Source organism: Cuculus canorus, chromosome 1, assembly GCF_017976375.1.
Source record: "Cuculus canorus isolate bCucCan1 chromosome 1, bCucCan1.pri, whole genome shotgun sequence".
NCBI classification, from domain to species: Eukaryota; Metazoa; Chordata; class Aves; order Cuculiformes; family Cuculidae; genus Cuculus; species Cuculus canorus.
In genome coordinates, this window is record NC_071401.1 from 125,087,107 (window position 1) to 125,112,482 (window position 25,376).

The window sequence follows — 25,376 nt, forward strand, 5'->3', positions numbered from 1 at the left end:
CAACATGCTGGCCTACAGAAAACATTTCACTTCCTGCTCCTCACCTTGATTCCAAAGAATTTATCACACTGCACGTCACCTAGGACTAATAGAAACCTGAGCTTCAGCAGAAGTGGACTCTATGCTATTTCATCAGTCATGAGCAAAACATTCACTGCCAAAAAAATGTGCCCCTTCCTATTTTACAGAAGGAAATAAGATGCACAGACTTGATAAGGCGTTCCAAGGAACCAGGATCTGCCCACCTGTATTCACCACTCACAAGCAACAGGAAAGCCCAGGAGAGGAGGAAGCCAGCCAAAGGAGATCCATGCTCTGGGCAGGGACGTCAGTTGTGGTTTTTGTTCAAGTGTCCTTAACTGCAGAAATAAAGTTACAATCAGGAAAAGGATGAAAACCTGGTATTTGCGAGGTCCATTATTTGATTCACATATGACACCAAGCAGCCCAGTCATTTGCTGAATACCTTGATGGGAAAGTTGAAACAGAATTCAATCGCAGAACAGACATGATCCTCTGATGGGCAGGGGTCAGCACACACAGAGACTTGACCTGCCTTTCTTTAGTATGGTCCACAGCTCACACCAATGCCATTTACATACCATCACCAAACATCCCACTTCACAGGCAGATCTTCGGTACTCAAAAAATAGCAAAGCCTTTTGCTCCTTCCCCATTCCCCAAAGCATGGCATGCAATTCCACTTACTCACCTTCATGTTCCACTAAGTTCTACAGCAAGATTCAAACTGCCTCCGGTTCATGTGGTTTGCCACACACTGCCAGAGACATCCCTCTGTCCCCAGAGCAAACTAAACAGAGTAATTCATCTGCTTAGTGCAACCCCCTGCAGACAAGCTGGAAACACCTGGAGGAGGGATGTTTGGGACTTACAAGTCTTCTTTCTTATGGCATCAGGAGTTTTTCATAGACAGATTGGTACAGGTCTAATTCTTTGGCCTTACATTCAAATGAGAAATAGTGATATGTTGGGCTTCTTTTACACAGTTTTCTCACAACAAATGCTAAGCTGGGCTACTGAAAGAAAAAGAAACCTGGATATTTATCGCCTCTGTTTCCCAGGTCATTCTTCACAGCCTCTGCTTAAGTGAAGAAGCTTTCCCACAGCAGCTGAGCAAACATCTGGATGGACAGAGGAGCAGAGGCATTATCTCTCACTACAATCCTTAGTTTCTACAGAAATACAAGGCAAGCTTAAATTTCAAGAGCATTGATGCCCACTCTATGCCCAATGGCAGAAGTTTCTATTATACAACTGGCTTTCAAGGACACTTTGTCCTCGCAGTTGTAGGTCCAGGCCTTGGAGAGAAAAAATAGTTTAGAGGTTAATATTAGAGTTCCAGCTTTGAAATCAAAACTAACAGTTCCCAACTTCTCAGTAGTGGACCATCTCCTGTGGAAATTATGTTACTGACAATTCAGCCCACTGTTCTGAGCAGTATTTGATGCCCACATTGAGGATAAACAATCTTAAGCATTTAACAGCTCAAGAACAAACATGTTTTCTGCTTTAAGAGTTGCAGAAAAGCAAGAAGAACACCTTAAAAATGAGACAAGTACTACACCTGGGGTAAAGTTCTGCTTGGAGCAGTTGCAGTACCTTGGGGAAAAATGAAGTTTGAACATTAGGACTTACATCCTCAAAGACTTGAAATATATTTCAACCTCATTCTCAAAGAAAAGTGAGACTAAAGTGCTCTGCTGCCAAAAAATAAAAGCCACCAAGTAGTCTGAGTCTCTACTGGACAAACAACTATCAAACAGATGATGCTGCCCAGGTCTTTGCCAGCTTTCAGCAACACAGGTACATCCAACATGTCTGTTTCATCCCTCATAAATGCACAGCTTTTAAGGATGCCAGAACATGCAGTCATCTCAGTGCTGTCACTGAACCCGTTGGCAAGATGGGGCCTGTGTTTATAATGCTCTGCTCAAGTTCAATGGTTCTTAAAGTCTTATCCCTAATAATGAAATGTCTGGCAACCATGCACATCTTGCCATGGGACTGTCAGCAAATTAGAGTCTGCAAAAAAATAAAGGTATACTTGCATTGCTTCTGCCTTCTCACACTTACCTGCTTTTAAATGCTCTGTCAATGCAGGGCTGTTGCATTTAAAGCTTTCTAAATACAACACTACGGCTAGAATCAAGAAGATCAGGTGAACACAGCTATTTTCTCAGCTTCTTTCTCTTGCACTCTTAACAAGTTTGCAGATGACACTAAGGTGGGAGGAAGTGCTGATCTGCTGGAGGATAGGGAGGCTCTGCAAAGGGATCTGAACAGGCTGGACCACTGGGCTGAGACCAATGGCATGAGGTTTAACAAGGCCAAATGCCGGGTCCTGCACTTGGGGCACAACAGCCCTATGCAGTGCTACAGACTGGGGGAAGAGCGGCTGGAAAGCTGCCTGGAGGAGAAGGACCTGGGGGTGTTGATTGCCAGCCAACTGAACATGAGCCAGCAGTGTGCCCAGGTGGCCAAGAAGGCCAATGGCATCTTGGCTTATATCAGAAACGGCATGGCCAGCAGGTCCAGGGAGGTTATTCTGCCCCTTTAATTGGCACTGGTGAGACGTCATCTCGAATACTGTGTTCAGTTCTGGGCCCCTCACTACTAGAAGGATGTTGAGGCTCTGGAGCATGTGCAGAGAAGACCAGTGAAGCTGGTGAAGGGGCTTGAGAACAATTCTTATGAGGAGCGGCTGAGGGACCTGTGGTTGTTTAGCCTTGAGAAGAGGAGGCAGAGGGGAGACTTACTGATCTCTACAACTACCTGAAAGGAGGTTGTAGAGAGGAGGCTGCTGGCCTCTTCTCCCAGGTGACAGGGGACAGGACAAACAGGAATGGCCTCAAGCTGCACCAGGGGAGGATCAGACTGGATAGCAGAAAAAAATTTTCTCAGAAAGGGTCATTAGGCACTGGCAGAGGCTGCCCAAGGAGGTGGTAGAGTAACCATCCCTGGAGGTATTTAAAAGGCGGGTAGATAAGGTGCTCAGGGACATGGTTTAGTGGCAGATAGGAATGGTTAGACTTGATGATCGAAGAGGTCTTTTCCAACCTGGTGATTTGATGATTCAGTTCAAATGCCGACTGAATTAATGGCAAAGGTTCAGAAGAAGGAACAATATAGGGTCACTGGATAGTTAACTGTCTCATTCCTAAATGAGGTTATCTTCATCACCAACCCAAAGGGGTTTTAATCAACACCACATTCTCTATTTCAAAGGAAAACCCAGAATTTGGTAAAAAGGAAAAAAAGGACAGAATGCAACAGATGCTGCCTGTCAGCATTGTGGGAACAATGGCAAACCTGCCCCCACACGCAGCTCTGAACCAATGCTGCTGGTGTTGAGCAATTCAGAACAACACTGGTAGCTTCTTCCTTTCAAGGATGATGAACCTACTATTGTTATTTCCTTTCAGATTTTCGTAGATTAGTGCCATAAACACACCGTGTTCCCTGAGAGTTTGACTGGCTCCAGCTCAGGGAGAGACCTGTCCTCCCTGCTTAGAACTGGTTTTTACTGTTTTTTCCCCTCCTCAGCTGCTGAAGCTCTAGAAATTCAAGAAAGATGCCAGTTTCACATTCCATTTGAAAATCATTTTAATACTATGAAACTCATTTGTTCACATTTTGTACAAAAGATGAGTTGCTTTCTCTTAATTATGGGAGAATCATTTCAATCTTGACATTTCTGCTAAGTAGGTCCAAAACAAAACAAGACTGGGTTCTACTGGTTCTGGAGGGTCCTGAGCTCACCCAAGGTCTCTTTCCAGTTTGGCTCTCACAGTTACGGTATTTTTGATAACTTAACCTTGATGGAAAATACTCAACATCATTGACACTTTGGAGGCTTGTAGTGAATTCGGCAACGCTCGTTAAATACCTGAGACACCAAAACAGAAGAGCAAAACCAAATCAGTCCTCAACCAGGAGATGAGCAGAAGTTTAGAGCTAGTTCAGGCAACTCTCTCTTCATGTAGCAGCCACCTCAAGCCGCCCAGGCCTGCTGTAGCAATCAGTGGCACTTACCAAGGACTCTGTCAACATTCATCTTCTCCTCCGGCTGTAGGGAATCCAAAGTTTGCAGCCTGATGCTTGGGGTCTGCACCGCACTTAAAGTGCTCTCCCTCAGATAAGGCAGGCTTATAATCCTGGCAGTCTGCTATCCTCAGAGATGATGATGCCTTGCTTTGTATTTCATTTTAGTAAAGCAGGAGGGAATTTATCACTGGAGCCTCCTGACCAGCTGAGTTCTGTTACGTGCTCTCTGGTGTTCTAATTTGGACTCCATATTCTTCTCTTTTCTCAGCAAAGGCGTTTCACATTGCTGTGACAGCTAAAAAGAGGTGCGAGGGCTCACACTTGTAGTTATCTGACAGCGGATGCTGACAGCCCTCCTATTGCAAAGGGCACACAGCTCTTGCCTCACTCACCTCTGGCACCTTCTCTGGGTATGATTTAACGCGCAGAACCGGAGACTGAAGATCTTGTTCATTCAGCTGGAACCGCAGCCCTTCCCGAACAGGCTGCTGACCCAAACCAAATTCTAGCTTTAAGATACTGATATAAAGAGATTACCTATTTTATCCATCTTCAATGCCTACAGCCAGCAGACCACAACAAAACGGAGTGCCAGAAAATCACACCTCTTGCTGTTTCTCAGAAGGAAAGGCCCCACTCAACACCCTTTGAAAGGCCATGAACATTTGGGGGGGGTTCCCAAGGACTGGGAGAAGGAAAATGTCACTCTTACATTCAAGAAAGGCAAGAAGAAGAATCTAGAGCAGTACAGGCTCCTCAGCCTCACCTCAGACCCTCAAAAGCTGATGGAGCAAATGGGAGAAACCAGTTCCACTCAGCTTGTTGGCATCTGCAGACTTGCTTAGAGAGCCAATCAATCGGGCTCGGGACCAATCCTGTCTAACATCATTGGTGACCTGGATGATGGGACCAAGCACACCCTCAGCACGTTTGCAGATAACAAAACTAAGAGGAGTAGCTGGTACATAGGAACAGGGAAGATAAACAAGCATAGAAGGAATACCTGATATTCCCACAAAGTTATGACTCCCAGTCTGTTTTAAAACAAGACCACACCCTCTGAGGTGATAGATTTTCTTGCCACCTCAATGCTAGGAAAAATCGGTTGCTTGTATGCCATTCCCTTGTATCGCTTCTCCATCCTCAAAACATACCAACCTAAACCATCCCTCCCACTGAATGCTGCAGAGACTCCATGGAACTCACTGGTTTCACATTGCTGTGACAGCTAAAAAGAGGTGCGAGGGCTCACACTTGTAGTTATCTGACAGCGGATGCTGACAGCCCTCCTATTGCAAAGGGCACACAGCTCTTGCCTCACTCACCTCTGGCACCTTCTCTGGGTATGATTTAACGCGCAGAACCAGAGACTGAAGATCTTGTTCATTCAGCTGGAACCGCAGCCATTCCCGAACAGGCTGCTGACCCAAACCAAATTCTAGCTTTAAGATACTGATATAAAGAGATTACCTATTTTATCCATCTTCAATGCCTACAGCCAGCAGACCACAACAAAACGGAGTGCCAGAAAACCACACCTCTTGCTGTTTCTCAGAAGGAAAGGCCCCACTCAACACCCTTTGAAAGGCCACGAGCACTTGGGGAGGATCCCAAGGACTGGAAAAAGAAAATGGCACTCCTACGTTCAAGAAGGGCAAGAAGCGACACAGGCACTCATGCACCTGCAGAAAGGAGTGAGAGTGAAAGACTGACTCTTTTCTGTGCTATTTTGCAGCTTTGAATCCATCTGGAGATTTAAATTGTGTGGCGTACCTCATGCGCAATGACCTGAACAGAGACTTGAGCTGCAGCAATTTTGGAAGCAAGAGAAAGAGGGAGATTATAGTCTTTGGAAAGAAATATTCCCCTGTAATCATGCTCATCTTTTTCCAGCAGTAGGGCAGAATGTCCAGTAGAGGGTGTATGAGTTAAAAAAAAAACCCAACAACTTGCTTATTTCCTCAGTGTAAGGAAAGTTTCCGAAAGGAACTCAAGCTGGACAAGCATGTCTCCATTAACAACAATAAACATTCCTCTGGAATTGAGGTGGCAGATCTGACTGGTGCTTTGCTGTTCTCTTTACTGGTTCTCAATATCAGTTATGTTGCTCAGAGTTTTGCTCTGTGAGTGTATTTCATGTTCCAGATCACCTTACATGTATTATATGTTTTAATTAGAAATACTTTATTGTAGACCAGCGAGGAACATGAAAAGCAGTCTTTAGAGGTAGGACTTGCTTTCAGGAACATGAGGTCCCTCTGATGAGCAGGAAAGTCGGGAAACCGGAAGATGTCCCCCAGCAGAGCTGGATCAGGCTAGGGGAACACTTAACCAAAATGGACAAAGACAATGCCATGGGACTTGAGGGGATGCATCCATGGATGCCTAGGGAGCTGCCCAATGTCATAGCAAGGCAACACTCAGTACCCTTTGAAAGCTTATGGGCGCTGGAGGAGGATGCTGAGGACTGATGAAGAAAAGGTCAATCTGTTGTTCAAGAAGAGCAAGAAGCTGTAGCACTACCGGCTTATCAGCCTCATCTCAGTCCCTGACAAAGTGATGGAGCAAATAATGCTGGAAACCAGTTCCACGCATACCAAGGACCAAAAAGGTGATTGGAAACCGCCAGCATGAATTTACAAAGGGAAAATCATGCTTACTAACCTTTCCAGCCTTGGAAATGTTGATTTTTTGACTTCAGTGATTAATTAGGGAGTCAGACAGGGGATGCGCACTCTGAATGTAGGGGAAACAGCCCACTCCCAGATGACTCTGCTGTGTGCCCTTGGCCACAGCCTGTAGAAATGACAAGCAGCTTTGAGAGGAGAGGGCACTGTGAACTTGCATGTGTATCATTAGGCTTCTCTTTGAAGGTATGTGCAGAGTGTAGAACCAACACTGCTTAGCAGGAGCGTCTTCTGCCTCCTGATGCACAAGGGAAGGATCACCATCACGGGAGGCCACAGACTGTTTCCCCACTTTGAGGAATTAAAGCATTTGATGCAGGAGACTGGCATGGAGAGGAAGGGGGAGGTGCCACAACTTTCCAGGCACTGTTTGCAGGTGACCAGTGGACTCTGCCCTATTTTATCAGTCGTGAGCACCTACAGCCGTAAGAAGACAGCTACATTCACTGCCAGAATAATATGACCCTACCTATTTTACAGAAGGAGATAAGATGCACAGGCTTGATAAGGCATTCCAAGGAATCAGGATGTGCCCATATTTTCTTTGTCACAATGGAGACGAGATTGAGGAACTGGGGCTGCATTGGCCCTAAACTCAACGGTCCGAACGGTAGAATCAGGGAAAGGATGAAAACCTGGTATTTGCGAGGTCCATTATTTGATTCGCATATGATACCAAGCGGCCCAGAAGTTTGCTCACTACCTTGATGGTAAAGTTGAAACAGAATTCGATCACCGAACAGACATGATCCTCTGATGGGCAGGGGTCAGCATTCCCAAAGACTTGACAAATCTTGGGCCTCCTCAGTCTCCTTTAGGTGTTATCAGGCTGCCTCCTTCAACAAACAGCGTGTGGCTGTTTGTGTTTGGTTTACATGCGTTAAATACAGAGCCTTGGCCATTCCTCAGAAAGCACAGGTGAGAGAGAGAATTTGTGGCAAGGCGGGGCTGAGAAGCCCAACTGTGTTCCCCTTTGGAAGTTCAGCTTCAGTGATGGGAGCAGGGTGAGCGGTGGCAATGAGCTCCTTGAAGAAGCTGAGACAGTGGAATCCCAACACTCAAGTCCTTGGAGAAAGGAGGAATTGCCCTGCCATCGAGGCTGTGCTTTACTTGAGATGCATCAAGGTCGTTCCTTTCTTTGTAGTATCGGCCACCTGCAGTGTGAGCAGTCTTCAGCTGAGCTCTAAGGTGACAAAGGTGGAGCACAAGCCCAATCCACAACAGAAGAAACCTTCCTGTTAAGAGCTGGTCAGGTGGAGCCTTTGTGTCACCTGCCAGGGGACTGGGGCCCAGCTGCAAGGCACAAGATGCGTAACTGGTTTTCAGGCCATGCCTTGCTTCTGTTCATGTTTTGGTGCTGCAGTGAAGGATGAGTATGTAGTGTTCACCTGCAAACAGTGCCTGGAAAGTTGTGGCACCTCCCCCTTCCTCCTGAAATTTTGGCAAATTTCAGCTCGTTTCTCCAGCCTGTTGGCCTTCCTCTGAAGGTCAACACAGCCGCCCTGTGTTATCGGCCACTCCTCTTAGTTTTATTATGTGCCAGTTTGCTGAGGGCATGCTTGGTCCCATCATTGAGGTCACTGATGATTGGTCCCAAGGTTGTTCCCTATGGTTCATCACTGACCTGTAACTGCACTCTGTGCTGCTGAAATCTTTCAGCGCAGCAGTTCAGCTTGTTTGCAGTCCACTTGTCTAGTGCATCATCAGTGTGTCTATGAGGAGGTTATGGAAGAGAATCAGCCTTACTAAACTCAAGGTCAATAAGATCACCGTCTCTCCTCTGCCAAGAGATCTATCGAGTCATAGCAGGCTATCAATCAGGTTGTGTAAGTGTGATTTTCCCTTTGTAAATCCATGCTGACTTTTTCCAAACACCTTTTCTGTCCTTGGTATGTCTGGAATTGGTTTCCAGCATTACTTGCTCCATCACTTTTTCAGGGACCAAGGTGAGGCTAATGAGCCTGTAGTGCTCCAGCTTCTAGCCCTTCTTGAACAGCGGATTGACATTTTCTTCATCAGTCCTCAGGACATACTTTCCTGTCAAGTGGTGGATGAAACACCAGTAAGTGTACAAAATCGCCATCAGCAACTTGGACCTGGGAAGGAAAACAGCAGGAAAGTGAGGATCATGGGTGACCAGGCAAACATCTGCACGCCTGTGTGGTGATGATACAGCAGTCACATGCAATGTTTGCTCTGCTACCACAAAGCCAGCCAGCCACTGAGCCACGCTTTCTGGCCTTCACCTGCAAAATACACCCAGCAACTTCTTAAATCTTGCTTCACAGAAAGCTCCTCAAATACATCAGCAAGGTTTTCAAAAAGATGAAAGAGGCTGTGAGAAAGCTCCAAATCAACCAATCAAATCAATCAAACAAAGGGGGCTTTGATGTGAAACAAAAGAGAACTGTTTTTTCCCCAAAGCACACACTGGGTTATGCAGAATGGAAGGGAAATCAAAACGAACTGTCAGCAAGCTGGTGCTCAAGTTTACACAGGCAAAGCAGCCTCTTGGCTTTCCATGGCACTGGCAATGCCTACCCCAAACCGCACTGAAGGAAGCCAGGTCAAGTCTCTGTGTGTGCTGGCTTCTACCCCTCAGAGGATCATATCTGTTCTGTGATTAAATTCTGTTTCAACTTTACCATCAAGGTAGTGAGCAAACTTCTGGGCCGTTTGGTATCGTATGTGAATCAAATAATGGATCTCAGAAATACCAGGTTTTCATCCTTTCCCTGATTCTACCATTCGGACCGTTGAGTTTAAGGCCAGTGCAGCCCCAGTTCCTCCATCTCATCTCCTTTGTGACAAATAACAGGTGGGCACATCCTGATTCCTTGGAATGCCTTATCAAGCCTGTGCATCTTATTTCCTTCTGTAAAAGAGGAAGGGTCACGTTTTTCTGGCAGTGAATGTTGCTGTCTTCTTCTGCCGTAGATGCTCACGACTGATGGAATAGGGCAGAGTCCACTTCTGGTGAAGTTCAGGTTTCTGTTAACCCCAGGTAATGTGCATTGTGGGACATTCTTTGGAATCAAGGTGGGGAGCAGGAAGCAGAATGTTTTCTGTAGGCCAGCATGTTGAAAGGCAGGGCTGTTACTGTGATGGTGATGAGAAGATTCTCAATTGGTAGATGGTGGGCTGTGCAGACCACGTGTCATCTCGTTCAGCCACTGTGAAATCAGAAGAATCTATTGACTTTTGCAATCATTTGTATAGAAGTGGATTTTTTTTTTTTTTAGTTCCTGACCTGGAAAGGTGTGTGATACCAAACATCTCTCAAATACTGAAGTAGAAACACCCGCTAACTTGTGGATGTGGTGCTTGAGATGGAACAGGGACATCTCTTCTCCGCAAGGCAGCAAGCCAAATGCTGTTTCATTGCATCCAAAGCTTAATGGGGAGAGGTGTAGGCGAGGCTGGTTTGTCTGCGTAAACTCGAGCATCAGGTGGCTGACAGTTCCTGTTGATTTCCCTTCCATTCTGCATAACTCAGTGCCTGCTGGAGGGAAAAAGCAGTTCTGCTTTGAAGTCAAACCCGGAAAATACGGAGTCCACACAGCTTTAACTGCTTGTGTTTCACACATAGAACTTTTCCAAGATTAAAAATGAACCCTACAAGTCTTTGTGCTCTGTGTATTTCTCACTAATCAGAATCCAGAGTTGTGCAGAGGGGCAGTGCTGCCTTGGGGATCTCAGCAGCTTCCCTTCCTAGGGTAGTCAGTGAGGTCTTCGTGCCAGTGAGTAGAGAAGTTTGTCAAATATCCTGGTTTAGCACAGGTGCTGCATGGGTCTTGGGTACATTCTGTGGCCTTGGGGAGGTGAGCTGGCACTTCCAGTCATTTAGCTCATCCACAAATGGGGCTGTGAGGAGCTCCTCACCCATAGGGTCGAATTTGGAGAAAACGGCAGACTTGCAGCTCTAACCCTTCCCATTCCCTTTATTCCCAAAAACTGGGAACATTTTACTCATAGAATCATAGAATCATATAATAGTTAGGGTTGGAAGGGACCTTAAAGATCATTCCAGCTACAACCCTCCTGCAATGGGCAGGGACATCCCTCTAAATAAGGCTGCCCAAGGCATCATTCAACCTGGCCTTGAACACACCGGGATGGGGCAGCCACAACTTCCCTTGTGCAACCTGTTCCAGTGTCTCACCGCTCTCAGGGTGAAGAAATTCTTCCTAATGTCCAGTCTAAATCTGCCCCTCATTACTTTATACCCATTTCCCTCTTGTTGTTGATATCATTGATAAATATATTAAACAGCACTGGTACCAGTACAGACCTCTGAGGGACACCACTCGTCACGGACCTAAACATCAGACAGTTTCAAATAAGTCTGATATCAAATATTATACCCTCCATATGTGGGCTATCTACAAGAAACTGGTCAGAGAGCATAGGATTCTGGCATTAGCCTGCACAGCCTGTTTACAGATCTCTCCTGGGGGCTCTGCCCCTATGTGGGCACAGCCCAGCTCACCTCAGTCTGCTTTAAACAATGCCTGGGCTCAACCTGCAAGTTCACAGGAGATGTGGATTAGTACCAGTGCAAACTCTGTTCTCCGTGGCACAGCAAAGCAGGGAGCTGAGAGCCCTTTGCACCCAGGAGGGTGCAGCACCGTGAGCCACTGTGGTCAGCCCCCCTCCTTCCTATCCTGGTGTTCACACAGCTGCTTCCAGGACAAGATCACTGCCTGGAACCAAACACCAATGCAACCGGACTCGCCTCCCTGCCTTGCAAGGACCTCACCTTGCCCTGCTGGCTCACCAGCAGCTCCTGCATCACAGCTGGAACTATGACGCCCAAAAACACTGGGTGGCGGCACAGAATATGCCGTTTATCCATAGCCTTATCCTCTATAGAGCATAATACTAGATAGTTTTTCCCATCCGTGTCCTTCAGAGCGGAATTGATTCTACCAGGTAGGATCTTCTTCCTTCAAATACACCACCTTTAATTCAAAACAAGCAACTTACTGGCAGTCCAGGGGATTCCCATCTTCAGCCCTAGCTTCAGCGTCACCACCTGGTCTCCCAGCCTTTGCACAAGCTTCAAACTCAGCCCTTTGCACAGAGACTTCATCTTCAGAGAGGTTGCCACTCACCTGGTTAGCAATCTGCTGGATTTCTGGAGTAGCAGGCCTGGGATCGGTGAAGCCTCCAGGCATCATAGTGGCAGGTAATGTCTCTGCAATGAGGGGTGTTCCTGAACACGGCGTTTCAGCACGGTCTGAGAAGAGTCACCAGTCACTTGGTATATATACATGTGTCAAGGGAGAGATATGGATTTGATGGGTGAATGGTACAGTGGGTAAGAAACTGGTTGGATGGTCATATTCAAAGAGTAGTGGTCAATGGCTCAAAGTCCAGACGTAGATTTGTGATGAGTGATGTCCCTTGGGGGTCCATACTGGGACTGGTGCTGTTTAATATCTTTATCAATTATACCGACGGCCAGATTGAGCGCACTCTCAGCAAGTTTGCGGATGGCACCAAGCTGAGTGGTGCAGTTGCCACACCGGAAGGGCAGGATGTCATCCAGAGGGATCTGGACAAACTGGAGAAGTGGGCCTGTGAGAACCTCATGAGGTTCAACAAGGCCGAGTGTAAGGTCCTGCAGCTGGGTCGGGGCAATTCCTGTTTTCAGTACACAATGGAGATGATGTGATTGAGAGCAGCCCTGCAGAGAAGGACTTGGGGGTGCTGGTCGATGAGAAGCTCAACGTGAGCGGGCAATGTGTGCTCACAGCCCAGAAGGCCAACCGTGTCCTGGGCTGCATCAAATAAAGCGTGGCCAGCAGGTTGAGGGAGGTGATTGTGCACCTCTCTTCCTCTCTTGTGAGACCTCATCTGGAATACCGTGTCCGGTTCTGGAATCCTCAATGTAAAAGGATATGGAGCTGTTGGAATGGGTCCAGAGGAGGACTACAAAGATGATCAGAGTCCTGGAGCACCTTCCCTATGAGGACAGGCTGAGGGAGTTAGGCTTGTTCAGCCTGGAGAAGAGAAGGCTGCAAGCAGAGTAACCTAGTACCAGAAGGGGGCCTACAGGAAAGCTGGAGAGGGACTGTTCAAAAGGCTTGTGGTGACAGGACAAGAGGATATGGGTATAAACTGGAGAGGGGCACATTTAGACTGGACATTAGGAGAATTTCTTTACCGTGAGAGTGATGAGACACTGGAACAGGTTGCCCAAAGGAAGTTGTAGCTGCCCCATCCCTGTAGGTGTTCAAGGCCAGGTTGGATGGGGCCTTGGGCAGCCTGATTTAGAGGGATGTCCCTGCCCACAGCAGGAGGATTGGAACTGGAATGATCTTTAGGGTCCATTCCAACCCTAACTATTCTATGATTCTATGATTTTTTCCCACCAAACCTACAGCTGCATTCTGGCAAGCACAGGAACAACTGAACATACAGTACCAGTGGCGTTGTCATTGCACCGCTAGGGCCCATTTCCCCGGACACAAAGCACAATCCCTCTCACTACAGGAGCTGCGTGTGCACAAGAGCTGTTCTCATTGCAAGGCGCTTGCAGCTCACACACTGATCAGATTCATAATGTGCAGAATGTATAGTGAGGAGCATTCGTTCTGCAGTTACAGTCACGCACACAGTCATATTCACGGCCATGTATGAAATCACAAACCCCAAAACACACACAAGCCGCTGAGGACAGGCCAGCAACTCCTAGCAGCCCTGTCTGCTAAGGGAGAACTCCCCCTTCAAGAGCACAGGAAAATGACCTCTGGTGTTCCTGCCATCCACCTCTCCAGAAAATGGGAGGAACATTGTTCCAGAGCCTGCACCACAGAAGCAGCAACAGACCGACAATCTGAAGGCCATAGACGGTGGATTCTGGGAGAGGACCTGAAACGAGGATGTGCACTGCACAGGGAGGACGGGCTTTTCTGCTGGCATCAGCATTAGGGAATCTGCTGGAAACAAGCCTGTCCTTGGCCACAGCAACACTGACTGCACAGCACAGGCTGGTCAGTGTCCTAACCAGCCCACTGACCCTCCTCACAGCTGACAAGTGATGCAACAAGACCGTAAACAAGCACTTCACAACTAACTTCAAGGCCTGTTCTTGGCACAAACGACCCCAGACTGAGAAACTGGGGCTGCACTGGCTCTAAAGCTCAATGGTCCCGAACTTTGATAGCAGTGTTATGGGACCAGATGAGATGCAGTTGTAGGCCTGAGACAACGTCTTTCTGAACAAAGAGTAAAATGTTCCCAGTTTTTGGGAATAAAGGGAATGGGAAGGGTTAGAGCTGCAAGTCTGCCGTTTTCTCCAAATTCGACCCTATGGGTGAGGAGCTCCTCACAGCCCCATTTGTGGATGAGCTAAATGACTGGAAGTGCCAGCTCACCTCCCCGAGGCCCCAGAATGTACCAACACTCATGCAGCACCTGTGCTAAACCAGGATATTTGACAAACTTCTCCACTCACCGGCACGAAGACCTCACTGACTGCCCTAGGAAGGGAAGCTGCTGAGACCCCAAGGCAGCACTGCCCCTCTGCATAACTCTGGATTCTGATTAGTGAGAAATACACAGAGCACAAAGACTTGTAGGGTTCGTTTCTAATCTTGGGGAAGTTCTATGTGTGAAACACAAGCAGTTAAAGCTGTGTGGACTCCATATTTTCTGGGTTTTGACTTCAAAGCAGAAGAACTGCTTTTTCCCTCCAGCAGGCACTGAGTTATGCAGAATGGAAGGGAAATCAACAGGAACTGTCAGCCACCTGATGCTCGAGTTTATGCAGGCAAACCAGCCTCACCTACGCCTCTCTCCATTAAACTTTGGATGCAATGAAACAGCATTTGGCTTGCTGCCTTGCAGAGAAGAGATGTCCCTGTTCCATCACAAGCACCCCATCCACAAGTTAGCGGGTGTTTCTACTCCACAAGTTAGTGGGTGTTTCTACTTCAATATTTCACAGATGTTTGGTATTACACACCTTTCCAGCCCACACTCGGCATTTGCACAGGTGGCCGTTTCTCCTAACGTATCCGTACTGATGTCAACTTGACAGATCTGAGCTCGGAGAAAAGCACTGGGATTCCGTATGCTATGTACTATTCCAATAATGAAGAAACAAATCTTTGCAGCTTGCAGGCTGATTGTCTCCGGGCTTGTATACGCAGGTACTTCATAAAATTGCTCAAGGCGGTAAATGACAAGGTCAGTAACTAAAAAAAAAAAATCCACTTCTATACAAATGATTGCAAAAGTCAATAGATTCATCTTCTGATTTCACAGTGGCTGAACAAGATGACACGTGGTCTGCACAGCCCACCATCTAACAATTGAGAATCTTCTCATCACCATCACAGTAACAGCCCTGCCTTTCAACATGCTGGCCTACAGAAAACATTCTGCTTCCTGCTCCCCACCTTGATTCCAAAGAATGTCCCACAATACACAATGCCCTGGGGTTAACAGAAACCTGAACTTCACCAGAAGTGGACTCTGCCCTATTCCATCAGTTGTGAGCACCTACAGCAGAAGAAGACAACATTCCCTGCCAGAAAAATGTGACCCTTCCTCTTTTACAGAAGGAAATAAAATGCACAGGCTTGATAAGGCATTCCAAGGAATCAGGATGTGCCCACCTGTTATTTGTCACAAAGGAGATGAGATGGAGGCGGCTGTGTTGACCTTCAGAGGAAGGCCAACAGGCTGGAGAAATGAGCTGAAATTTGCCAAAATTTCAGGAGGAAGGAGGAGGTGCCACAACTTTCCAGGCACTGTTTGCAGGTGACCACTACATACTCATCCTTCACTGCAGCACCAAAACATGAACCGAAGCAAGGCATGGCCTGAAAACCAGTTATGCATCTTGTGCCTTGCAGCTGGGCCCCAGTCCCCTGGCAGGTGACACAAAGGCTCCACCTGACCAGCTCTTAACAGGAAGGTTTCTTCTGTTGTGGATTGGGCTTGTGCTCCACCTTTGTCACCTTAGAGCTCAGCTGAAGACTGCTCACACTGCAGGTGGCCGATACTACAAAGAAAGGAACGACCTTGATGCATCTCAAGTAAAGCACAGCCTCGATGGCAGGGCAATTCCTCCTTTCTCCAAGGGCTTGAGTGTTGGGATTCCACTGTCTCAGCTTCTTCAAGGAGCTCATTGCCACCGCTCACCCTGCTCCCATCACTGAAGCTGAACTTCCAAAGGGGAACACAGTTGGGCTTCTCAGCCCTGCCTTGCCACAAATACTCTCTCTCACCTGCGCTTTCTGAGGAATGGCCAAGGCTCTGTATTTAACGCATGTAAACCAAACACAAACAGCCACATGCTGAAGGAGGCAGCCTGATAACACCTAAAGGAGACTGAGGAGGCCCAAGATTTGTCAAGTCTTTGGGAATGCTGACCCCTGCCCATCAGAGGATCATGTCTGTTCGGTGATCGAATTCTGTTTCAACTTTACCATCAAGGTAGTGAGCAAACTTCTGGGCCGCTTGGTATCATATGCGAATCAAATAATGGACCTCGCAAATACCAGGTTTTCATCCTTTCCCTGATTCTACCGTTCGGACCGTTGAGTTTAGGGCCAATGCAGCCCCAGTTCCTCAATCTCGTCTCCATTGTGACAAAGAAAATATGGGCACATCCTGATTCCTTGGAATGCCTTATCAAGCCTGTGCATCTTATCTCCTTCTGTAAAATAGATAGGGTCATGTTTTTCTGGCAGTGAATGTAGTTGTCTTCTTATGGCTGTAGGTGCTCACGACTGATAAAATAGGGCAGAGTCCACTGGTCACCTGCAAACAGTGCCTGGAAAGTTGTGGCACCTCCCCCTTCCTCTCCATGCCAGTCTCCTGCATCAAATGCTTTAATTCCTCAAAGTAGGGAAACAGTCTGTGGCCTCCCGTGATGGTGATCCTTCCCTTGTTCATCAGGAGGCAGAAGACGCTCCTGCTAAGCAGTGTTGGTTCTACACTCTGCACATACCTTCAAAGAGAAGCCTAATGATACACATGCAAGTTCACAGTGCCCTCTCCTCTCAAAGCTGCTTGTCATTTCTTCAGGCTGTGGCCAAGGGCGCACAGCAGAGTCATCTGGGAGTGGGCTGTTTCCCCTACATTCAGAGTGCGCATCCCCTGTCTGACTCCCTAATTAATCACTGAAGTCAAAAAATCAACATTTCCAAGGCTGGAAAGGTTAGTAAGCATGATTTTCCCTTTGTAAATCCATGCTGGCTGTTTCCAATCACCTTTTTGGTCCTTGGTATGCGCGGAACTGGTTTCCAGCATTATTTGCTCCAACACTTTTCCAGGGACTGAGATGAGGCTGCTGAGCCTGTAGTGCTACAGCTTCTTGCTCTTCTTGAACAACAGATTGACCTTTTCTTCATCAGTCCTCAGCATCCTCCTCCAGCGCCCATAAGCTTTCAAAGGGTACTGAGTGTTGCCTTGCTATGACATTGGGCAGCTCCCTAGGCATCCATGGATGCATCCCCTCAAGTCCCATGGCATTGTCTTTGTCCATTTTGGTTAAGTGTTCCCATAGCCTGATCCAGCTCTGCTGGGGGACATCTTCCGGTTTCCCGACTTTCCTGCTCATCAGAGGGACCTTATGTTCCTGAAAGCAAGTCCTACCTCTAAAGACTGCTTTTCATGTTCCTCGCTGGCCTACAATAAAGTATATCTGATTAAAACATAGAATACACATAAGGTTATCTGGAACATGAAATACACTCATGGAACAAAACTCTGAGCAACATAACTGATATTGAGAACCAGTGAAGAGAACAGCAAAACACCAGTCAGATCTGCCACCTCAATTCCAGAGGAATGTTTATTGTTGTTAATGGAGACATGCTTGTGCAGCTTGAGTTCATGCAAATGCATGAGTGCCAGTGTCACTCCTCTTTCAATTTCCAGACCAAGGAAGTATTCCAACAGGACTCGGACATGGAATTCTGGTTCAGTGGCACTGAAGTCACTGCTGATGCTTGGGTTTGCGTTACTGTTGGCGAAAGAAGAGCTGCGTGAGTCTACAGTTTAGATATTGCACAGGAAGGGAATGGCATAAAAGCAATTGATTGTCCCCGCATTAAGTTTTAAAAAAACATTTTATTTTCTCCTTTGTTGGCACAGGAATCAACATTTTGCAGCCTGCAGAAAATACACACAAGAAACAATTAGAAAAATGCTGTAAGATCAGCTTGCTAGAAATAAACCCGTTCAGCATCCTTGGTCTTGCTGCCCTGGTAACTGTGGAGACTCAGCAGCTTGTTCTCATGGGGGAGGCTTCTGAACACCCACAGGTGCAGGAATTTGTTATTGCCAACATGGACAAGCAAAGCATGAAAACCAGTGAGTTCCATGGAGTCTCTGCAGCCTTCAGTGGGAGGGATGGTTTAGGTTGGTATGTTTTGAGGATGGAGAAGCAATACAAGGGAATGGCATACAAGCAACCGATTTTTCCCAGCATTGAGGTGGCAAGAAAATCTATCACCTCAGAGGGTGTGCTCTTGTTTTAAAACAGACTGGGAGTCATAACTTTGTGGGAATATCAGGTATTCCTTCTATGCTTGTTTATCTTCCCTGTTCCTATGTACCGGCTACTCCTCTTAGTTTTGTAATCTGCAAACGTGCTGAGGGTGTGCTTGGTCCCATCATCCAGGTCACCAATGATGTTAGACAGGATTGGTCCCGAGCCCGATTGATTGGCTCTCTAAGCAAGTCTGCAGATGCCAATGAGCTGAGTGGAACTGGTTTCTCCCATTTGCTCCATCAGCTTTTGAGGGTCTGAGGTGAGGCTGAGGAGCCTGTACTGCTCTAGATTCTTCTTCTTGCCCTTCTTGAATGTAAGAGTGACATTTTCCTTCTCCCAGTCCTTGGGAATCCCCCCCCCAAATGTTCATGGCCTTTCAAAGGGTGTTGAGTGGGGCCTTTCCTTCTGAGAAACAGCAAGAGGTGTGGTTTTCTGGCACTCCGTTTTGTTGTGGTCTGCTGGCTGTAGGCATTGAAGATGGATAAAATAGGTAATCTCTTTATATCAGTATCTTAAAGCTAGAATTTGGTTTGGGTCAGCAGCCTGTTCGGGAAGGGCTGCGGTTCCAGCTGAATGAACAAGATCTTCAGTCTCCGGTTCTGCGCGTTAAATCATACCCAGAGAAGGTGCCAGAGGTGAGTGAGGCAAGAGCTGTGTGCCCTTTGCAATAGGAGGGCTGTCAGCATCCGCTGTCAGATAACTACAAGTGTGAGCCCTCGCACCTCTTTTTAGCTGTCACAGCAATGTGAAACGCCTTTGCTGAGAAAAGAGAAGAATATGGAGTCCAAATTAGAACACCAGAGAGCACGTAACAGAACTCAGCTGGTCAGGAGGCTCCAGTGATAAATTCCCTCCTGCTTTACTAAAATGAAATACAAAGCAAGGCATCATCATCTCTGAGGATAGCAGACTGCCAGGATTATAAGCCTGCCTTATCTGAGGGAGAGCACTTTAAGTGCTGTGCGGGCCGCCAGCATCAGGCTGCAAACTTTGGATTCCCTACAGCCAGGAGAGAAGATGAATGTTGACAGAGTCCTTGGTAAGTGCCACTGATTGCTACAGCAGGCCTGGGCGGCTTGAGGTGGGTGCTACATGAAGAGAGAGTTGCCTGAACTAGCTCTAAACTTCTGCTCATCTCCTGGTTGAGGACTGATTTGGTTTGCTCTTCTGTTTGGCTATGTTCCATGAAGGTGGCAGGGCAGTTGCTCCCTGCTCCAAGGGCTTGAGTGTTGCGATTCCACCGTCTCAGCTTCTTCAAGGAGCTCATTGCCACCGCTCGCCCTGCTCCCATCACTGAAGCTGAACTTCCAAAGGGGAGCTCAATGGGGCTTCTCAGCCAGAAATTCTCTCTCTCACCTGCGCTTTCTGAGGAATGGCCAAGGCTCTGTATTTAACGCATGTAAACCAAACACAAACAGCCACACGCTGAAGGAGGCAGCCTGATAACACCTAAAGGAGACTGAGGAGGCCCAAGCTTTGTCTTCAGAGCTGCCAGACAGAGCAGCTGGAAGGCATGTGCTCTGTCTTACAGCTCTAGTACCTCAGGTGGCAGAAACAGCCTTGAACACTATTTCAGAGCCTACCTCAGCCTTAGCCGGGCAGCTGACCTAGACGTGACACACAGCAGAAGGACAGATAGCTTTCAAAACTTATTTTATTGTCCTGCATTTACTGATGCAGGCAGAATCCACGTGCAGTTTGTACAACTGAGGCACCATTCCCATGATCTCTCAGCATTCCAGAGGATCGTCTCTGGTTTTGCCAGTCCAATACTGGACAAGTTTGGGACCGACTTTCCTGTCAAGAGGTGGCTGAAACACCAGTAAGTGGTTATAATCACCATCAGCAACTTCGACCTAGAAAGGAAAACAGCAGGAAAGTGAGTATCATGGGTGACCAGGCAAACATCTGCACACCTGTGTGGTGATGATACAGCAGCCACATGCAATGTTTGCTCTGCTACCACAAAGCCAGCCTGCCACTGAGCCACGCTTTCTGGCCTTCACTTGCAAAATACACCCAGCAACTTCTTAAATCTTGCTTCACAGAAAGCTGCTCAAATACATCGGCAAGGTTTAGTAGGGGAAGAGGAACGATGCTATGAGAAAACTCCAAATCAACCAACCAAATCAAACAAACAAAAAGGGCATCAGGTCTCTTCTGTGATTGAATTCTGTTTCATCTTTACCATCAAGGTAGTGAGCAAACTTCTGGGCTGCTTGGTATCATATGTGAATCAAAGAATGGATCTCGCAAATACTAGGTTTTCATCCTTTCCCTGATTCTACCATTCGGACTGTTGAATTTAGGGCCAATGCAGCCCCAGTTCCTCCATCTCATCTCCTTTGTGACAAATAACAGGTGGGCACATCCTGATTCCTTGGAATGCCTTATCAAGCCTGTGCATCTTATTTCCTTCTGTAAAATAGGAAGGGTCACGTTTTTCTGGCAGTGAATGTTGCTGTCTTCTTCTGCTGTAGGTGCTCACAACTGATGGAATAGGGCAGAGTCCACTTCTGGTGAAGTTCAGGTTTCTGTTAACCCCAGGTAATGTGCATTGTGGGACATTCTTTGGAATCAAGGTGGGGAGCAGGAAGCAAAATGTTTTCTGTAGGCCAGCATGTTGAAAGGCAGGGCTGTTACTGTGATGGTGATGAGAAGATTCTCAATTGTTAGATGGTGGGCTGTGCAGACCACGTGTCATCTCGTTCAGCCACTGTGAAATCGGAAGATGAATCTATTGACTTTTGCAATCATTTGTATAGATGTGGATTTTTTTTTTTTAGTTACTGACCTTGTCATTTACCGCCTTGAACAATTTTATGAAGTACCTGCGTATACAAGCCCGGAGACAATCAGCCTGCAAGCTGCAAAGATTTGTTTCTTCATTATTGGAATAGTACATAGCATACGGAATCCCAGTGCTTTTCTCCCAGCTCAGATCTGTCAAGTTGACGTCAGTACGGATACGTTAGGAGAAACGGCCACCTGTGCAAATGCCGAGTGTAGGCTGGAAAGGTGTGTAATACCAAACATCTCTCAAATACTGAAGTAGAAACACCCGCTAACTTGTGGATGGGGTGCTTGTGATGGAACAGGGACATCTCTTCTCCGCAAGGCAGCAAGCCAAATGCTGTTTCATTGTATCCAATGCTTAATGGAGAGAGGTGTAGGTGAGGCTGCGTAAACTCGAGCATCAGGTGGCTGACAGTTCCTGTTGGTTTCCCTTCCATTCTGCATAACTCAGTGCGTGCTGGAGGGAAAAAGCAGTTCTTCTGCTTTGAAGTCGAAACCCAGCAAAATACGGAGTCCACACAGCTTTAACTGCTTGTGTTTCACACATAGAATTTCCCAAGATTAGAAACGAACCCTACAAGTCTTTGTGCTCTGTGTATTTCTCACTAATCAGAATCCAGAGTTGTGCAGAGGGGCAGTGCTGCCTTGGGGATCTCAGCAGCTTCCCTTCCTAGGGCAGTCAGTGAGGTCTTCGTGCCGGTGAGTAGAGAAGTTTGTCAAATATCCTGGTTTAGCACAGGTGCTGCATGAGTGTTGGGTACATTCTGGGGCCCTAGCGGTGCAATGACAACGCCACTGATACTGCATGGTCAGTTGTTCCTGTGCTTGCCAGAATGCAGCTGTAGGTTTGGTGGGAACGAAGCAGGAATAAATTATTGATGATACTTGCCTTAGCCTACAATTTACTTTTTTGTTTACCCTCTAGTTCTGGTGTTTCTCTTGGCACCCTTCTGGTCAGGTAGAAGGAAGCAAAGAGGAAAATGTAGTCAGCTACTATTTCCCACTTCGAAGGCTATTGAGAGGGTGCAATTGCAACTGGAATGGGATCCGCACTGAGGAAATGACTGCATGCTTTCTTCTGATATTCAAATCAGAATGGTGTTGGGAAATGCTAGGTGCGACTCTGATCCGCTTCCTAAGCACAGAGACTGGCTCCTCACGTTACAAGTCATGTGATCCCATGCCACCTGCATATATACCAGGTGCCTGGTGCCTCTGCTCAGACTGCACTGAAGGCCCATCTTCGGAAACACCTCTCACTGCAGAGACATTACCTGCCACTATCATGTCTGGGCAGTTCTCTGATCCCATGACTCCTACTCCAGAAATCCAGGAGATCGCTAACAGGGTGAGTTGGAAGCTCTCTGAAGATGAAGTCTCTGTGCAAAGGGCTGAGTTCGAAGCTTTGCAAAGGCTGGGAGACCAGGTGGTGGTGTTGAAGCCAGGGCTGAAGATGGGAATCCCCTGGACTGCCAGTAGGTTGCTTGTTTTGAATTAAAGGTGGTGTGTTTGAAGGAAGAAGATCCTACCTGGTAGAATTAATTCCTCTCTGGAGGACATGGATGGGACAAAACATCTAGTATTGTATGCTAAGGAAAGATCTATAGAGGATAAGGCTATGTATAAATGGCGTATTCTCTGCTGGCAGCTGGTGTTTTTGGGCGTCACAGTTCTAGCTGTGGTGCAGGGGCTGCTGGTGAGCCAGTAGGGTAAGGTGACGTCCTTGCAAGGCAGAGAGGCGAGTCCAGTTGCATTGGTGTTTGGTTCCAGGCACTGGTCCTGTCCTGGAAGCAGCTATGTGACCACCACCTCTGCAGATTCTCCAATGCCCTGCGGTGCAGCAGCTCTTCCAAAGGTATAAAGTGCATCCAGTGGAGGGAGACACCATGGCATAGGAAAGCTCACTCGTCCCTCTTGCCCAGCTCCTTGGAGCCTTCTTCCATTGTAGGATTTTCCTGGTAATTCAAAGCTGGAATTGCCAGAGCTGGGCATAGGTGCGTGGAAGAGGGCTCGAGTACGTGAGAAGAGGTCACTCAGAGAGGACGTCATTTATAGCAGAACAGAAAGGAAAGGGATTCTCTACAATGTTTCTGGTGACAACAACTGCATTGCTCAGGAGCAGTATCAGTGTTCCCCCTGCGCTGGCACAAGGGGTGGAACAAGCAGCACTTGCCTCACACTCCACTGCAAAGGCTCTGGTATAGTTTTTGAGGGAAAACAGTATTCTGGAGTGAAAGCTTACATTGGGGCAATCCTGCTCTGCCTCCAGCTGGATAACGGTGTCGCCCTTACATGATGCAGTTCTCTGGGATTTTAAGCTCTGCTTCAAGGTGGAACAATTCCTGTGGGTTGAGCAACGCTGTGAAGAACCTCTGCAGGCCTTGGGTGTCCCAAGATCTATCTGATCTTGGCATTACATGATTATTTCCGAATGCCTGTGCCTTGTCTGGAGTCATCCTCCATAAGCTGAGGAATGTTATTTATTCAGTCTCCTTGTCTTACAGCTGTTCTACAGCTTTTGAGGTGACAGAAATAAGATCTTGGTTTCCATTCACAGCAGCTGTGATTCTGTAGAGAAATGGTGTCACCAGATGCAAACAACTGTAATAAAACCGGAGCTGGTTCATAAATCATGGTGCCTGAGTTTATCTGGACAGCTTTTAGGGCAGAGGGAAGGTGCCTGGGAAGTCTAATTCTAACAGGCTTTTAAAGAATGCTGGAAGCAATGCTAGGGGCAAGGGCTGGAGGTGTACGTGGAATTCTTTTGAGGGGTCTGGATTTCTTTCGTTTAAAGGTGTGTTGTTTGAAAGGATGAAAATTGGAGGGTTAGATGTGAAAGAAAAGCCTATGTATGAACCTGCCAACCATTTCCCTGCTTGTTTTTTTTTACAGGTGAAGTCACAACTTGAAAAGGAGGTTGGCAGGGCATTTACCATCTTTAATGCTGTGCTATATAGGTACCAGAAGTCTGTTGGGACCAGCTACTTGATTAAGGTTTGTTTACGTTATAGGAGGAGGTGCTTTGTTTTTAAAGAACCCAGGTGACTTGCATAGTCACTTACAGCAAGCAAGAGAAGCAACTGTTGTGGAAAACCACCTGAAGTGACTAATGGAGCTGGGGGCTATCTGCAGATGCTCCTAAAATTCCTCTCTTTGACACTACTGTAGTACAGGAATATAAAAGTTAATAGCATGTGCACAGTGCTCCGTCGGATGTGAATATTCACTTCCTTAGAGCCATATCACTCAAAGACCATAGATTGTTTTATCAGCTCAGATTATTTAAAGGAGTCAAAATTCCACTCTCCTCTTTCAAGGCCCAGTAGCTCTCCTATTGCCTTTATGTTCTCCAAGTCTATTTGTCAGGGCAATTGGAACTCAGCCTGAGGCCCCAGTGGAGAGTTAGGGTGAATTTTTTAATTTCCTACAAGCATGTCTTATTCTGAGTCGTTGTGCTTGAGAGGATGTGTGTTGATGTTTGGTTCTGTGTCACATGCTGCGGAGGTACAGCCTGCCTGACAGTTCTTTCTCTAATTTCAAACCCCCCTTTTTGTTTGGTTTGCTGGTAGATTTGGAGCTTTCTGATAGTGTCATTCCTCTTCTCTTAGAAAACCTTGCCGATGTATTTGAGCAGCTTTCTGTGAAGCAAGATTTAAGAAATTGCTGAGTGTATTTTGCAAGTGAAGGCCAGAAAGCGTGGCTCAGTGGCAGGCTGGCTTTGTGGCAGCAGAGCAAACATTGCATTGTGGCTGCTGTATTTTAACCACACAGGTGTGCAGACGTTTGCCTGGTCACCCATGATCCTCACGTTCCTGCTGTTTTCCTTTCTAGGTCGAAGTTGCTGATGGCGATTTTAACCACTTACTGGTGTTTCAGCCACCTCTTGACAGGAAAGTCGGTCCCGAACTTGTCCGGTATTGGACTGGCAAAACCAGACACGATCCTCTGGAATGCTGAGAGATCATGGGAACGATGCCTCAGTTGTACAAACTGCACGTGGGTTCTGCCTGCATCAGTAAATGCAGGACAATAAAATAAGTTTTGAAAGCTATCTGTCCTTCTGCTGTGTGTCACGTCTAGGTCTGCTGCCCGGCTAAGGCTGAGATAGGCTCAGAAATAGTGTTCAAGGCTGTTTCTGCCACCTGAGGTACTAGAGCTGTAAGACAGAGCACATGCCTTCCAGCTGCTCTGTCTGGCAGCTCTGAAGACAAAGCTTGGGCCTCCTCAGTCTCCTTTAGGTGTTATCAGACTGCCTCCTTCAGCGTGTGGCTGCTTCTGTTTGGTTTACATGCATTAAAAACAGAGCGTTGGCC

The 25,376-nt window shown here is 47.1% G+C and overlaps 1 protein-coding gene across 2 annotated transcripts in view; it reads left to right on the forward strand.

Annotated features, from left to right (window-relative positions):
- The window catches only part of LOC128851008 (stefin-C-like), a 30,018-nt gene extending 4,960 nt beyond the window's left edge, over positions 1-25,058 (forward strand). Inside the window, exons 1-3 of one of the 2 annotated variants that reach the window (XM_054057044.1) lie at positions 21,858-22,411; positions 23,956-24,057; positions 24,895-25,058. In XM_054057044.1, coding sequence (XP_053913019.1) covers positions 22,124-22,411; positions 23,956-24,057; positions 24,895-25,020 — 516 coding nt within the window. In that variant the 5' untranslated portion in view covers positions 21,858-22,123 and the 3' untranslated portion in view covers positions 25,021-25,058. Of the gene's footprint in view, positions 1-21,857; positions 22,412-23,955; positions 24,058-24,894 lie in introns of those variants that run through there. The other variant, XM_054057045.1, reaches the window with a different exon arrangement.
- The last annotated feature ends 318 nt before the right edge of the window (positions 25,059-25,376 follow it).